Source organism: Melozone crissalis, unplaced genomic scaffold, assembly GCF_028551555.1.
Source record: "Melozone crissalis strain CALT ecotype California unplaced genomic scaffold, PUWL_Pcris_2 ptg000019l_1, whole genome shotgun sequence".
NCBI lineage: Eukaryota > Metazoa > Chordata > Aves > Passeriformes > Passerellidae > Melozone > Melozone crissalis.
In genome coordinates this window covers 8,284,512-8,300,714 of record NW_026535797.1, presented here as the reverse complement: position 1 = coordinate 8,300,714, position 16,203 = coordinate 8,284,512, and the positions used below count along the sequence as shown (strand labels likewise).

Below are 16,203 nucleotides of genomic sequence, written 5' to 3'. Positions count from 1 at the left end.
TTGGGCCACCTGAGCAGCCCACCCACCTGGCAGAGGCCTTTTGGGCCACCTGAGCAGCACACCCACCTGGCAGTGGCACCTTGGGCCACCTGAGCAGCACACCCACCTGGCAGTGGCATCTTGGGCCGGTGTGCAGGCACCAGCTGGGGACTGCCCACTGGAACTGGCCCCACTGGCACCTCAGGGGCCACATTGCTCTGCTGCTGGCTCTGCATTTTGGCAGCAGGCACCCGTGGCACAGCCTCCTCGGGCTCTGGCTTCTCTGGGTGTTTCTGGGAAGGAGAAGGGAATTGGGATGATGAGGTGTAGGGAAGTGCCTCAGTGATTAAGCCTGGCCTGGTATCATGGTTTGGACAGTACCTGCTCCACAGTCTCTGCTGCCTTAGCACAGGGCTCAGCTTCCTTGGCCATGGGGGCTGTCTCAGCTGTGCTCTCTGGGGCAGCCTTGGCAGCCCTTTCTAGGGATGGTGACCCGAGGGGGGAAGACTGGCATGACATCTTGCCAGCACAGTGCAGTAAGGACTTCACTGGGGTGAGATCCAGATACACTCTGTCTTGATCCCCCTCCAGTTTGCTCTCGCTCTTGGGTACTTCTTCCTGCAAAAGAGACCATCTGCTGAAACTAAAAGTACAAGAAACATCTCACTGCAGAGCAGCACTATCTCAGGCAATCTGGAACATTTCCCAAAAATCTTAGAGGAACTAAAATGCCAGTCTCTGAGTCATTCCACAGAGGCCTTTTTGAAGTACTGAAGGAAAGGCCCCTCCTGTTTTCCTTCAATAGGTCTCTCTGATAGCAGCAACAGCCCCATGCAAGGACATCATACTGTTGTACATCCAGTCTTTGCCTTTCCTGAGGTGACAGTCCCATTCCCAGCAAGACCCTTTGTTCTTGTCCTTTCACACAGGAGTTGGTCTTACAGGCACAAAAAGGAATTTTTGAAAGGCTAAGCTCCAAAAATCCCACTATCACCAAATAATCCATGCTGTTTGCTGATGAAAACTGTGGAATTTTATCCCAGCTGCCTGAGGATCTCTACAGCCCCTTTCTGGAAACCCCTCTCCCATTCCTTAGCAACTCCTCTCCATACTTGGTTCTGCTCCATTGCGAAGGCCAGGATCTCCCCAGGGGCTGGGAATCCCCCCTTGACTGCTGGAGACTCCCCATGGGCAGCTGTTTGCCGTGGTGCCCCCAGAGCTCCTGCAGCAGGGCAGCTCTCTTACCACAGGCAGGTCTGGCAGATCCACGTCGTCGTAGAGCTCGTCCTGCTGCACCCTGCCCTTGGGCAGGTTGTCAATGTAGGCATTGGGCTCAGAGTATTTCCTCTGCATTAGCCTGTGAACAGGACATCCCATCAGGGGGACTGGATTTGCTGCATGGCTCTGCAGTGCTGCATTTTGAGACACCTGAGAACACCACTGCTGAGATCTGGGCAAGGCCAGGCAGCCAGATGCAGGAGAGGAGAAGGCAGAGCCATACAGAGCAGTGGGGTCACTGCTGCTGCTGCCTGGTAAGCAGCATCCACCAGAGTACTGTACTTGCCCTGGGCTCTCTCCTTTCTCACCCAGCCCTCAGCCACAGCAGCACTGCCACAGACACATTTTATGAAAAATCCTTTCCTTAGGATTTTTTCTCCTGAGAAGCTGAAAGGCCTCAGGAACAAAATGTAAACAATGGTTATTTGCTGCTATGGAATGCAACAGGTGGATCTATGATTGGTCTCATGTGGTTGTTTCTAATTAATGGCCAATCACAGTCCAGCTGTCCAGACTGTCTCAGTCAGTCACAAGCCTTTGTTATCATTCTTTTTCTATTCTTAGCTGGCCTTCTGATGAAATCCTTTCTTCTATTCTTTTAGTATCATTTTAATATAATATATATCATAAAATAATACATCAAGCCTTCTGAAACATGGAGTCAGATCCTTGTCTCTTCCCTCATCCTAAGACCCCTGTGAGCACCACCACACAGCACAGTCACCCTGCCCCAGTGATGGATGGGTGGCTGAGAGCCCAGCCTGCTTTTGCAACAGCCACTCAGGCACGTGCCCCATGGCAAGCTGCAGCTCAGGAAGTGCTCTCCTGTCCCAAAAGAAAGTGGCTGAGCTGCAGCTGTGAATTCACCACCTATTTCCATGGCAGCCAACCTCCCACAAGTGGAGAGCCCCTGCTCTGGCTTGCTTTCCCTCTCCCAGCCCCAACCCATTACCAGTGACATACAAGAAGGAATTCTTGGCAGCGCTCACAATGCAGGAAACCCTGTCAGCATCCACGTAATCGTAGGTGAATTCCTCTGGGTCTGTTTTCGAGCCTGACTCCGACAAGAGGAGGCCCAGCCAGTGGCCCATCTCCTCTGAGGACTTTGCCTGCAGGGTGATCAGACAGACAGGACAGGCTGCAGCAGTGGTTTCTCTGCACTCACAGGGCTGATGCTGGCTTAGGTTGGGTAGGGAAGCATGCTGGCAATCCCCTGGGTATTAATAATAAAACTTAAAAGTAGGCTCTTAAAGGCTGCCTTAAAAGTACAGCTCTGTGTATGGACTGATTCAAAAATTTGGCAGCTACATAAATGCAGCTCTTTGCTCTGCTCCTTCCTAAAATTTCTAGTCAGTCTGCATTTTCCTTTCAGTGGTGATCAACTCAGCTCTCTACAAGAGTAAGAGAAGTCTCTGAGGCTGGAGATGTTGGCAGGGAGCAGCTTTGGGTGAGGAAAGCCTGCGGGTTTTATTCTGCACCAGCAGAGTGCAGCAATGGGATTGCCAAAACAGAGGCAAGGAGACCCAAACCCTTTCCACGGTTCTTTGCAGAGGAGAAGGGAAGAGCTTAGAACATCAGAGTCCACTGCTTTAACATGGTCAGGACCCAACTCCCAGCTGCAGTGAGCAGTCTGACATTTTGCAACATGAAGAGTTAAATTCTGTGCCATGAAGTCTAGCACACAGCCACATCCACTTCCCAGTGCAGGGGACTGCACTTAAAGCAAGGAGAAGTTGGCTGATGCAGTCACTTTTTGCACTGATTTGAGGAGTCAGAGCAGTAACCACAAAGTAAAATTCAGGGCAAGTGAATATATATATACATTTTCCAAACTGGAAAGTATATTTTAAGTTTTCAGTCTGTTTTATTTAGCAGAGACTTCAGTCCCTGGGAAGCCTGCCAGCCAGCCAGTCCGTAGCTTGAGTCTGACATTGAGTCTGACATCCCAACAAAATACAGATTCTTCCATTCACAAAATGTAAATTTTCCCAGCACCTCTTCTTCACATCTGTAATTGGGCAAAATTTTTTAGATACAGACAGACCCTGAATCAGAAACTAAACAAAAACATCTTCCAATTTCATGGTATGCCCTCAAAGTCAGTTGTTTAGCTATAAATATTCCACCCACTGGAAAAATACAGGAAATTGCTCACATTGTCCACCTCCTACTATAACCATGCTGTCGTCAGAGAGAAGCAAGATTAGAGATAAACAGTCCTGGATGCAGGCAAAGGAAAGTAACAGATGGAGATGAATTCACTTGCACTTTCAGGGGCAGATCTGTGATAGGCTTACTTGGGATGTGTGCCCCATGGCCTTGGGGCTCTGCTGTCAAAATATGAAATTCTCTGTTCCTCCTAACCACAGCTTTAAATCCCTAAAGTGGCATTGTTCTCATCTAACATTAACCATCTGCAATGCACTACACAGAACTTAATTATCCAAGGTTATCCTGCAGTGGGGGGAGAGATGGGAATCTCCAGAGGACCCATGTCCCCCCAAAAGATGAAGGCTGAATGGTGTTTCTGGAGGTGCCAGCATCACACACAGCCTGGATTACCAGGGAGGTAGGACACATTCTAGGTGACCACAGGCAGATCATCCAAAGCCCTGCTCTTCAGGTTCTGTTTCGTTGGACTGATGTTCCTCTGGAGGAACTCACTGGCATTTAGACCTCCTAAAGTACCCAAGCTGGTGATTTTGAGCAGAGCTTCCTCAGAAATAGACACCCTACCTCCAAAACAACCCTCTCCTCCCCGTTGTGCAGGATGCGGAAGGAGTAGAGATGGTCAGGGCTCGGCTCTGGGATGATCTCACAGCCTGCCAAACTCAGGGGCTGCTGAGCCAGCTTGCTTCTGTTCCTGTCCTGGTAGAAATGGAGGTGCCCATCTTTTATCTGACACCACCGTGACTTCCACTGGCTGTTCACCAGCACATTCAGGTAACCTGCAAGTAATCAGAGCTCATTAAACACATTTTCCATTTAATCCATATTAATTTGTGTAACAGCCTGGGAATGTCTAAGGAGTAAGTTATGAGATCACCCCACAACACAAAGTCACATGCACCAATAAAGAGCAAAAGCACAAAGACAAGCTGTCCTAGCCACACAAAATAGGGTGAAAAGGGTAAAAATCTTGAAAATGAGACCCTTGAAATTCAGGATAGCTTTGGAGCTGCAAGGTGGCTGCAGCTGGTTGGACAAAGTTGGTCCCAGGTGGTAAATAAAGCTGATCCTCTCAACTCTCCCTGCAGGCTCCCACACCCTGGCAGCACAAATGCCCAGTGTGTGCATGTCTGGTATTACCCACCCTTCCTCTTGGGTCACCCTGAGAGTCACATCACCACAATCTGCATGGATTTACTGGCAGGACCACCTGGCACAGGCCCTTTTGGGGAGGATGATGCCTGGTGCTCATCCTGCCCTGAGGCAAATCCCTGCAGAGGGACTCCTGCTGCCACTCACTTGAAGTCTCCAGGGATCTCTCTGGGCTATCCAGGGAGCTGGACTTCTTCCTCCCGAGGTTCATCAGGTTGCTCAGTTTCAGGCCAGTTGTGCCCTTCTTCTTAACTACCAGAAATGAAAAAGACACATGTGTGGCTTTCCCAGCTCCCAGCCTGCTGTCCCACCTCACACACATCCCTTGCAGAGAGCAAACCTGTGACTCAGGGACAAGCTGGAAAAGTCCAAAGCCCAGGGAGTTCAGGAGGAGGATGGCACCAGTAAGATCAGTTGCGGATCTGTGAAGATGCTAATCTGTGTTGCTTTACATGTGGGGTGGCTCTGACCAAAGGCCAGTCACTGCAGGAGCACTGGGAGGTGCCTGCACAGCTCTTGCTGGGCATTTACCAACCTCCTTTCACTTTCCTATACCACAAACAATTTAATTAAGAGCCATTACCCATTAACATTTACTGTATTCAAGTCTTTTCCTCTCTAAAACAAGGACACAAGGTGGGAGGGGGAAAGTTTATGTCCAAAGAACCTCGTCAACTTTCTCCTACTGAGCACATCAGCCAGTGTGTGAATAAGCCTGTGGAACCAACAGGTAATCCTGGCAAGAATATCAAATTCCCAGGCAATGAATGCACACACAGCTTTAACCAGGTGTGTTTGAGGTGGCCGTGGCAGGAGTCACAGAAGGGTAAGGGCCCATTGTCCCTGTCATTCCCAGGGCAAGGTTTTACCATCTTTTGTCTCAGCTGTCTCCGCGTGGCCGTCGGTGCTGCTCCCGCTCTCGGAGGCTGCAGAGTATCTCTCAGACACCTCCACCTGTCAACAAGCACCAGGCACAGGCTCCACAGATGCACGTGACCCATTCTTCCAGCCAGAAGGTGCTACAAGGACCTTTTTCCCCTTCTCCCATGTTATGAGTTCCCACTCTCTCTGTAGCAGATGCTTTCACTTGGCCATCCCCAGGCAGCTCACTCACACTGTGCCCTTCCCATTGCTCCTGAACACACCCCACCCCAGCTGGGCTCACCTCTGAGGAGACACAGTGGCACCACTGGTGCCACCCCATGGCACCCTGCAGCCTGGCTGGTGACAGTCCCTACAGGGGGCATGGGCAGAGAAAACAGACAGGTGCCCAAACAGGTCAATTTGGGTGCCCACCAGAGACTTAGGAAAGTCTCTTTGTCCTCCCACTGTTTTGGAACAAGCTGCTCCCAGGGGAGTGTCACCTAAACCTGGACTAGAGATGGCCCAAGCCCTGGCATCCAAGGGTCTGTGTCCCTCCCAAAGCTCTTGGAGAACACAACCATTCCACTGGATGAGATAGCAGCTACTGCCCTAGACAGTGAGAAGCCAAATGCTGAGTTAGTCTGGGAGGGAAGATATGGCAACAAAATTAAGATGCAAAGGAAAATTAAGATAGTTCCAAGAATGCTCCTTTTCAGCAGCACAGGGGTCTGGTTACCCTCAGTCTTTGCTTACTTAAAATTAAGGCATCTACACTACTATCTATTGAAGGAACAGGGCTGAAAGCCCAAGTGCCACTTCTGTCTGTGGAGACAAGAGGTACCTTTGGGTAGCTGAGACGCTGCGAGTCTGGGATGTACTGGTTTCCTTCACTGCCTCCTTCACAGAGCAAACCACTGGTCTCCTGGATTACCTGTGCAGAAGGGGAGGTCAAAGCCTGTGAGAGAGCTGCAGTAACAGGATCAATTCATCCCCCCCAGCTAGGACAGGCAAAACCACATCAGCCTGGGAGAGCCATGGTTTGCTGTCCCTGTGACCCTGGGGACTGTCCTGGAGCTGCATCAGGCATCCAGCAGCAATTACTGGATCCAAGTCACTGGGAGAGGCTGCCAGCAAAGGCAGCCCTGGCGTCTCACAGCCCCTCCTGGGCTCCAGGAGGCTCCTCCTCCTGCTGCTGTCCCATGGGAAGGGCTACATCTACCCCTGCCCTCAGCCCAGACATCTCCCCCACCACAGCAGCTGGGCTGGGAGGTCCCCACGTGGCCTCCAGTACACTGAAGGCAGCAGGGAGTGCAGGAAGAATCTGTCCCAGGACATGAAAATGAAGTGGTATATTTGTATAAAGGCTTGCAGAGAGGAAGGGAGCCAGAGCACGCAAGGACAGGGCTGAGATAAGATCTGGTCTCCCAGCAAAGCAAGGGAGCACCAGTGGGACAAATCCTGGAGGTGTCACTGACCCTGAGCCACTGCTCTGCCTGGTCCTTGCTCTGCAGCCCCAGCACGATGACATCAGCGTTCGTGGGGATGATCTTCAGCTTGTGCTCCTTCTTCCTCACTTGCTTTTCCTTGTGAATGACTGTGCAGCCCAGCAAATTCACATCCAGCTGGGGGTTGTGGTCCTTGGAGCTCTTGTAGCACTGGGGAAGGAAGGCAGGAGTGGGTGAGAGGCAGGGGAGGAACCTTCCTGCTCCCTGGCAGGAACTCAGCCCCGCAAGTGATGCATGAAGTCGTGCAGCCACGTGCATTGACTGCACTGAACACAGCAAAGTCCTACAGTTCTAACAGGTCTGCACAGACTACACCCTGGAGATCCCTGATGTGCAGGTACACACACACCTGACTGCATGCACACATGGTCTGAAATACCTTCTACTGACACAGGATCAAGTATGTGGTTAGCCTCCGCAGTAAGAACCCCTTCTGCTCAACCACCTCAAAAAGTTTGCCCAAAAAGTATCCCTAGACATTTTGGGGCATTGTGATTTTGGTCACAAATATGTTCTTGTGCCCCCTTCAGCAATCCCATGCCCACGTTCCTTCTAAAAAAGGAACAAGATCCCCAAATCTCCAGGACATGGCTTTTGAAGCTTCTAGGGGTACTTAGTTTTTTGCCAGCTCATTTAACATGGTCTGAGGTGTCACTGTCTTCCTGAGCAGTGACCAGAATTGTTTTAGACAAACAGATTGTTTTAGACAAAGAGGAGAGGATCTGCTCACCAGCAGCCTGGTGTCCTTGATAACACACAGCTGCTTTGCCCACTGTCCCAGCCACTTCTTTCTCCACAGGAAGGCACAGATGCGGGCGTCCTTCATCAGCTCGATGGTGGCCTCTGGGGATGGCCACTGATGGGTTGCTGACTTGCCTTTGCTGCTCTCTTCCTCATCATAAGATTCGTAGGAACTACTAACAGCTTCACCGTCTTCTACAACAAAAGCAAAGCTCTGTCATTAAATCCATTTTTAGAATAACTCTGAGTCAAATGCTTCCCTCAGCCATGCTCACACATGCACAAGCTTCCAGTGCAGGGATGTGTCTTTTGAGGCTCTCCTCCTACAGGAGGATAATTAATAAGAAAATTACCCTCACGGATCCTTTTTTCTTTTTAGCCCAGTATGGATCTCATTGTAGTATTTTGTGCCTAATAGCCTCTGTTAGCAAACACTCAAAAGACACTTCTTGGTTGACCACAAATCTGAGAACATTCCCGTAGACATTTCCTGATGTTTGCTGCTTCCCCCCCAAAGATGCTTTTACTACATTCCATTTCAAGCCAAACACACACAATTTTTAAGGCAACAACAGCAAGCTACAACCAGCCCTTGTCCTCTAAATGCCAGAAGTAAAAATGGTATTTGCAAGGCCATGCAGCAAGCAATGATCTATTCTATTTCAGATATCATTCACTTTCCCCCTGGTCTAACACGTCCCTCTCTCTCTACTCAGCTTTTAAGGGACAGCAAGGAGCTTTGAAGTAACACACTGTTGCAGCACCAAAAATTAGTCATAAGTGGCAAATGTGAGGAGCAGTAACAACATTTTTTACGTCCATTCTTAAATGGATTGCTATGTTACTGGGATGAGTTGGAATTTTCAATACCCAGCTCTAAAGCATTGCAGAATTTTGGAGTTTTCAGTTGATCACTGGTACCAGGCTCATCAAAAACATTGAAAATGTTCTCCCTGAGTGCAGAGGAATTTGCAAAGCTGTGCTGGCATTTAGAGCCCTAAGTCACAACATAAGCTCACAGAGTAATATGGTAACATTGGGTGGGGCACCATTCGTGTAGGGTTTGCGTTCTTGTCCTATCAAATAGCATGGAGGAATAGTGTTAACTTTCTCTCACTGGAATTAAATCTAATTTGGATTCTCACCAAATCTTACTATCTACATAAAAATAACAGCATCAGATTGGTGCAAATGAAAAGAAGAAAAGCAGCCAGAAAAGAGAAAGAAAAAGGCATTAGGAGCTTCACTGAAGAACGTTTCAGTTGGGTTTATTTGTTCTTTAAATAAAACTAACTGAGATGCAGTAACAAAGCTACACTCTTACCCCCAGTGAAATTTCACTCTACAACCTCCCTCAAGTAATCAAAACTTCACCAATTAAATAAACTTTTTAAAAAGCAAATACTCCCTTTCAAAGTCTCTTAATGAAGCACATCTCCATGCCCTCAATGTATCAAACTGTCCATCTTTTATGAGAAAACTTTTATGGGAATCCTCAGTGCATTCCCACTATGCAGACCTTGTCCTCAGGCAGAAATTCACATGGAGTAACAGTGAAGGTGTTTCTCACGTACAGACACCAAGGAGCTGAACCTCTGCACTGCTACAAGACCCTTCCATAGGCAGCAGCAAGGATGCCTAAGGGAACCTCATCTTCCAAAATTCCCTCCTTTTCCACATGGGCCCTCTGGCCTCTTTTGGAAGTCTCTGGTGCCCCCACCTAAGGAGCAGGTCTCAGGCTGCCACCTTACTCCTGAGAAGCCCTGGATGCTCTTCTGTGCATCAACCACAACCCCAAGTGTGGTTCCTCATGAGATGAGCTCTTCCCTGCTTGAAGAGCTGCTGCCCTGGTGACACTGCTACAGCCTCATGAAGGACAGGCATTTACCAGGCTGTGCACCTGGCAAATGGGGACAAGCCTTGCCTGGCGGCTTGTGACAACCCTGTGGTCACTACTAAGGCTCACAGTCCCAAATTGTTCAGCTCAGGCACCGGTGGCAGCCACAATCCTGGATGTCTTTATCTAAAGCCACCTCTGCTTTCCTGTGGGTCTTCCCATGAGCTCCCAGGGAGCTAAATCAATGCCATGATGCAGGAAGCTCAGACCATCTTATACTCCCACTCTGCCTAAGTGGAGCACCTTCAATCCTTCACCAAACAGCTACTTGTCAATACAGCCAGCATTACCACACATTATCAGCTCCACACCAGTGACAGAACCAGAATAAAGTGGGATAAAGGCTAGGGAAGTTGTCTTCACTGTCATCCTGAGCACAGGGAAAGCCACAAAAATAATGCATTGTGCAAAGCAGCGAGAGGTGGTTATCCTCCATGCATGTAACAGGCAAATCCAGGGGGAGATACCTGATAATCTTTGCTAAAACTGAGCTTTTGGGGGGTATTTTTGGGTTGTTTGTTTTGTTGTTGTTGTTTAAAAAAGGCACTTCAGGTTTGGAAAGCATGCCATACCCATAGTTATTGTGGCATAAATAACGCCCTCAGTAACCTGCAACCCTGGCCTGGGTCCAGCCGCAGCAAGCCTACCAAAAAGACCTGCACAGTCAAAAAGAAAGAGAAAGGGAGACAAAGAGAGAAAGCCACAGATAAGCAAATGCAGAGAACAACGGCAGCAATCCCCTCGGCCAGTGAGGCTGTCCCATCCCTGCACGCTGAGATTTCATAAAGGGACAGCGTTTTCAACCCGTCCCCTCAAACAAGACAATTCCCTTTAAAACAGAATCGTCACCATCGCAATTAAGAGCAGCCAGGGCTGATGAGCTGTTTCAGCCAGAACAATGATTGCTCAGTTGGCAGCCACGGGGCTGCTCCTCTCCCGGTTTCACTCCTTATCGCACCCTCCAATTATGCAAAGGCTGCTGATAAGGCTTTAACACATTTCAGCCCAAGAGGGAAGGGAAGCAGCAGCCTCTGCTGGAGCTGGAAAATGAAAGGCAGAGCATCCCCAGCGGAGGGGTGGGAGTGCTGCTGATGAAAGATGGACCCCGAGACCCAGCGGAGTCGCCTGCTTGCTTTTCTTTAATTAATCCACCCCCGGTTTGCTGCAGTGTCTCACAGTCCCACCTCTGATGGTGCACCAAAGCTCTATCTCCTCAGCCCATCTGGAGGCTTGCTTTGATGTCCTTTCTTGGCAGTGCACCCACTTATTTTAGTCGTGTTCCTATTTTGGTCTGACTTCACTACGCCCATTTGTTTGGGGACACATGGGTGTCTTCCAAGGCTCACGCTGTAATACTGACAAAAAGTACCACAGAGGGATGTCGTAGACATCGTTTATGGAAAATCCTTTCCTTAGGATTTTTCCTCCTGAGAAGCTGAAAGGCCTCAGGAACAAAATGTAAACAATGATTATCTGCTGTTGTGGAATGCAACAGGTGCATCTGTGATTGGTCTCATGTGGTTGTTTCTAATTAATGGCCAATCACAGTCTGCTGGCTCAGACTCTCTGTCTGAGACACAAGCCTTTGTTATCATTCATTTCTTTTGCTATTCTTAGCTAGCCTTCTGATGAAATCCTTTCTTCTATTCTTTTAGTATCGTTTTAATATAATATATATCATAAAATAATAAATCAGCCTTCTGAAACATGGAGTCAGATCCTCATCTCTTCCTTCAACCTTGGACCCCTGTGAACACCGTCACAGGGGAACTTCTCACAAGAGCTTACAGCAACAGGACATGGGTAAATGGATCCAAACTGAGAGAGTCTAGGTCTAGCTTGGAGTTCAGGAAAAAATTCTTGACTGCAAACATGATGAGGAGCTGGCACAGGTTGCTCAGAGGGGCTGTGGATGCCCCAGCCCTGGAAGTGCTCAAGGCAAGGCTGGCTGCAGCTCTGAGCAGCTGGTCCTGTGAAAGGTGCTCCTGTACATGGCAGCGGGGGTGGAATGAGATGCTTTTTAAAGTCCATTCATACCCAGGTCATTCTGTGATTCTGTGGAAAACCAGCAGCAGCTTCCTGGACTGCCACCCCTCCCTATCCAGCTTGTGGGGAAAGGCATAGAGGGCTGGGGGGTATCTGGGGCCAGGCTTTGGCATCTCTGGCCAGGGCAAATCCAGGTATGTCCACACTGCCCTTGAGCAACAGCAGTCACACCAAGGTCGCAGATCATCTGCTAGCAGTGAGCACCACTGTGTGGGACAGGTACAAATACCACTGACACCTGATAGGGCACAGGGTGGGGCAGGGGGAGGGATGGGATGGGATGGGATGGGATGGGATGGGATGGGATGGGATGGGATGGGAGAGCTTGTGCTTGTTGAAACAAAGAGCAGGACAGGGACCTGCAGGATTGCCTTCATGCTGCAGCCTGATCTCTTGAGGCAAAGCAGGGCACCAGCATCACTGCCCAGCTTCCCTCTGCACAGCACAGCACACTTCACCTTCTCCTGAGCCCCCACAGCCTCTCCTGCCATGTACCTGCTGCTCCACACCTCTCCCTGCTTCTCCTGCTGGCTCAGCCCCCAGGAACCACCTCCAAGGTGAGGTTGCCAAAGAGCACATGAGAGATTCTCACCATGCTTCCTTCCTTCCTCCTCATACAAAGCAGACCCTGTAGCACACCAGGAGGTTTGTGTAGAAGGGATGTGGTCGGGTCTGCAGTGGCTGAGCAATCACAGGATGCAAAGGCACCACACTCCTCAGTGCTGAGGAATCACTGGCATCCTCTGCCCCATCTCTGCTGCTTTCACAGGCTCCTGTCCCCACCTGCAGCTGTGACAGTGCTCAGGAAAACACAGAGCCTACTGGTGCCACAGAGAGCCTCCCAGAGCTGCCTCCCCTGGACAGTACTCCCATCATTTGTGCTTTTCTCTTTTTGCAGAGCTCTCATCTCTCATTTCCTTGGGCATCTGACTGACCTAGATTTCGGTGGGTGGTGGGTGTATTTGCATCTCAGAGCAGCAGGTTACTAAGGAAAAGCAGAGGTGGGAGCTGGGTGTGCACTGACCATTCCTGCCAGCCAAGTCTCTAATCTGAGGGCGAGTTCTGGAGCTGCCTGGATAACACAAGCACATGGATCCATGGCTGTACTCCAGCTAATCCAGCATGTGCCTTTTTATGCCATGGCTCTCAACAATTTATCCACTTTCCCCATGTGCAGCAGAGGGGAAAGAAATCTCCTTTATCTCACATTGCAGGCATGGGGATGAGGCTGCAGCACCCTGGGCTGCCCCAGCTGCAGCAGGGCTTCACTCTCAGGGCATCACAGCCCTCACCTCAGCCACAGGACCCAGAGCCTTCCAGCAAACACAGGGCAGAGCTGGGGGGCCTCTCCTCTGCACTGAACAGCACCTCTCACCCTGGCCTCAATGAGCCTTAATCTCTTCCCTTCTGAGCTGGGCACCATCTCATCTTCCTGCTCACTGACACAGAGCTTCAAAGCCCAGTAGTTCACACTGGGGCTGGAGGGGACCCAGCTTCTCCCAGATGAAGCTGGGAATGTCAGGCAATATTTAAGTTTATGCTACTTTTCACTAAAGTTTTATTATTCTGTACTATCTGTTAAACTAGATTTGTGCCTGAATATGAATTATTTGCATAGAAGGCCCCTGCCCTGGATGACTCAAAGCTCACCCAAACTTCAGAAAGCCCCACTCCATGTGCCATCCAGCACATCCAATGCGCTTCCTATGTGTGTTCAACCCAGAAGCACTTTACTGCTTGGTTCTGTCTGCTGTGCATTGGACATCATAATTTTTCAATTTCTGGTTGCAGGGTGGCTCAATTTCAATAAAAAGGTTGAAGCTTGTTAGTTTTTAGGTAGGCTATGAGCCCCCTTTGATCTGTGTCTGTCACTATGTGCCCTATGAAAAAGTTTGTCCCCGTGTTTCTTATCAGCTCCCTTATCAGCTCTTGTCCCTAGAGACTTCTCCAGACTGATCAACCACAACTCTCTCAGCCTTTCCCCACAGGAGAGGTGTTCCTTCTCTCTGGCAATTTTGGTGCCCTCCCCTGGATCCACTCTAGCAGGTCCATGTCCTTCCTGTGCTGTAGCAAAGTCATCTAATTTTTTCCCCTGCATATTGTGAGAGGCAGTTTCTGATTTTCCACTGATTTTTCAGGAAGGTGTGAGTGCTTACAGGCAGACTGGATCACTTAGGTGTGACTAACTCAAATTTTCAAATAAACCACGGGCTGGTTTATGAGTTATAGGGTGTGGATTCCATTCACTGGCTTCAGCAAAGCAGAGCTAGAAACATTGTATAAGGTGTTAATTTCAGATTAACAGATCCAACAGCCAAGGCTTTAGATTCAAATCTGTCACCCTTAACCCCCTTTGCTTGCCCTGACTCTTGCCACTCAGCTGTGCCCATGCCACACACTGTGCTGCAGCCAAGGCTGATGAGCAGAGATCTGCTCCTGCAGAGGGGTGATAGGATCTGTCTCATGTGGGCTTAAATGGATTAGAAAGCGATGACAAGATCAGCTCTGCTATCAGATCACAGGAAGGCAACCTCAGTGAAGGGCGTCCAACAAAAGGATGCAGGAACACAGTGCAAAAAGTGAGAATGTGGGAGCTGAGCATGCAGCAGCTCCTCCCAGAGGGGTGACAGGGGACAGGCAAGGGTGGCCCTACTCCAGGACATGGCTGGGGTGCTGTCCCAGGCACTGAGGGTGTGAGCATGGAACCCACACGCTCTCCCCTCACACCAAGTGTGGCTCTCTAACCAAGTCTACAGATGGCTAAACTGCCCCAAGAGACAGAGCTGAATAAAGAGCCAATTATAAAAATGGTTATCACTCCTGACAGAGCAGCAGAGCCATGGATTTTGAGCCCCAAGGGGACAATTAGAGCACTAGGACACGAATGCAAGCCACCACAGCTTCACCACTCAGTCCTGAATACAAACTTGTGTTTGGCTGCAGCCTATCTGCCAGAAAACCACCAAAACAAAGAGGACCCACAATGGTTTCTAACATTTTACGCTGACAATATATGAAATTTGTGTTTGGCTGCAGCCTATCTGCCAGAAAACCACCAAGACAAAGAGGACCCACAATGGTTTCTAACATTTTACACCGACAATACATTGACCCAAGCATATTGCTAACTTCTACAGGAAAGTTAAAAATTGGAGCAATTCAGAAGTCTTTGCTTTCCAGCTAGCATTAGGTCTGTAATATCAAGTGTGATGAGCAGAAAACAAATTTGTCCCAAAAGCTGTACGAAATATCTGTGCTTTCATTTACTGATTCTCATGAGTCTCAAGTCCTCCATCTCCCCCACAAACCCCCTCCCAAGGGTTAGCTGGGATATACCATTTACAGAGATGTCATAGGGCTCAGCCTCCTCGTAATACCCCTCTGGGGATTCAATCTTGGGGACTGCTGGTTGTTTTGTTTCGAGAATCTGCAAAATAAACACATAAAACAAACATGATTTAAGATAAAACCAGATCCACCAAAACAATGGGACATCCTTCCCCCCTTTTTTTAGCACTCAAGTGCACCCCAGTGGATGAAATCTTTTAGATGTGGTAGAGTTAGGTCAAATATAAATTGAAATTATTGCATAATTGCATCATAAATGTTATTTTCTTTCATGTTGCTTGGGAAGATCAACTCATAGCAGCAATTGCAACCATCAGCCTTACCCTGAACTGAGATTTCTGCCTGCTGCACTGACCCCCCCTAAGCTGCCCATGGTACCAGGGGATGGCCCTCTGTGCTATGGGTTATAAGATATGGGTTATCTTATCAGGGAACCAGAAGGGAGGACAATTGGTGCAACCCTGGCTTTACACTGAAAACACAACCTGAGCAGTTCTGGTTGTGTCTCCAAGTCCCTGACTGATAGAAACTAACAACAAAAACTCTCTGCCTTAGGAACTATATTGGGAATCTTTAATTGTGCTCTTAACAAAAAATGAAGGAAATGGATAAACAACACCAATGGAAAATAAGCCTTTGAAAAGAGTCCAAGTGCTGGAAAATCCCTGTGGCGCCTGCCAAAACCCTCCCTAAGGACAAGCAAGGGCTGGCAGGAAAAACATGCCTTGATCCTTTAGAAATATCAGTACATGAGGGGGAAAAAAGTGAAGAAACAAACTTTTTACTTTTCAGGTGATTCACAGAGATGTTGGACATGAGACAGCAGAGCAGCAGCATGAACAGATCAGAGCACAGAGCTTTTGTTCTTCCCAAATAGCTGGCATCCCATCTCCCACCCTGACCTGACAGTAGCATTCCCTGTTCCCCAGTGAGGTGTCCCTGCTTCTCACTGAGGTTTAACCACCCTTAGCCAGCTGACAGCAGGATGCTCTGTCCTGCCATGCTTCAGCTGCTCCGACTGAGGCTGTGCAAACCCTGCCAGGATGCCCAGGGTTAAACCCCACTCCCCCCAGGAGGAGGGGCAGGTCTCTTTGCAGAGACAGCAGTGTTGAAAGTCACAAATCATGAATTCTGCCAGCCCACAATTTGCCCCTGTGGAAGAGGGGCAAGCTGTGCACCAGCACTGCAGGACCAGCCCATCTGCAGGTTATGCCAGCATCATCA

General features: G+C 49.2%; 1 protein-coding gene across 4 annotated transcripts in view; it reads right to left on the bottom strand.

Annotated features, from left to right (window-relative positions):
- Window positions 1-16,203, bottom strand: part of AFAP1L2 (actin filament associated protein 1 like 2) — a 65,054-nt gene that overhangs the window by 2,765 nt on the left and 46,086 nt on the right. The window contains exons 5-16 of one of the 4 annotated variants that reach the window (XM_054276779.1): window positions 14,968-15,058; window positions 10,158-10,241; window positions 7,678-7,883; window positions 6,918-7,097; window positions 6,284-6,373; window positions 5,448-5,532; window positions 4,726-4,830; window positions 3,994-4,205; window positions 2,221-2,366; window positions 1,225-1,336; window positions 361-597; window positions 107-272 (exon numbers count right to left, since the gene is read on the bottom strand). In XM_054276779.1, coding sequence (XP_054132754.1) covers window positions 107-272; window positions 361-597; window positions 1,225-1,336; window positions 2,221-2,366; window positions 3,994-4,205; window positions 4,726-4,830; window positions 5,448-5,532; window positions 6,284-6,373; window positions 6,918-7,097; window positions 7,678-7,883; window positions 10,158-10,241; window positions 14,968-15,058 — 1,714 coding nt within the window. The remainder of the gene's footprint in view (window positions 1-106; window positions 273-360; window positions 598-1,224; window positions 1,337-2,220; window positions 2,367-3,993; window positions 4,206-4,725; window positions 4,831-5,447; window positions 5,533-6,283; window positions 6,374-6,917; window positions 7,098-7,677; window positions 7,884-10,157; window positions 10,242-14,967; window positions 15,059-16,203) is intronic. The other 3 variants (XM_054276780.1, XM_054276781.1, XM_054276782.1) reach the window with 3 other exon arrangements.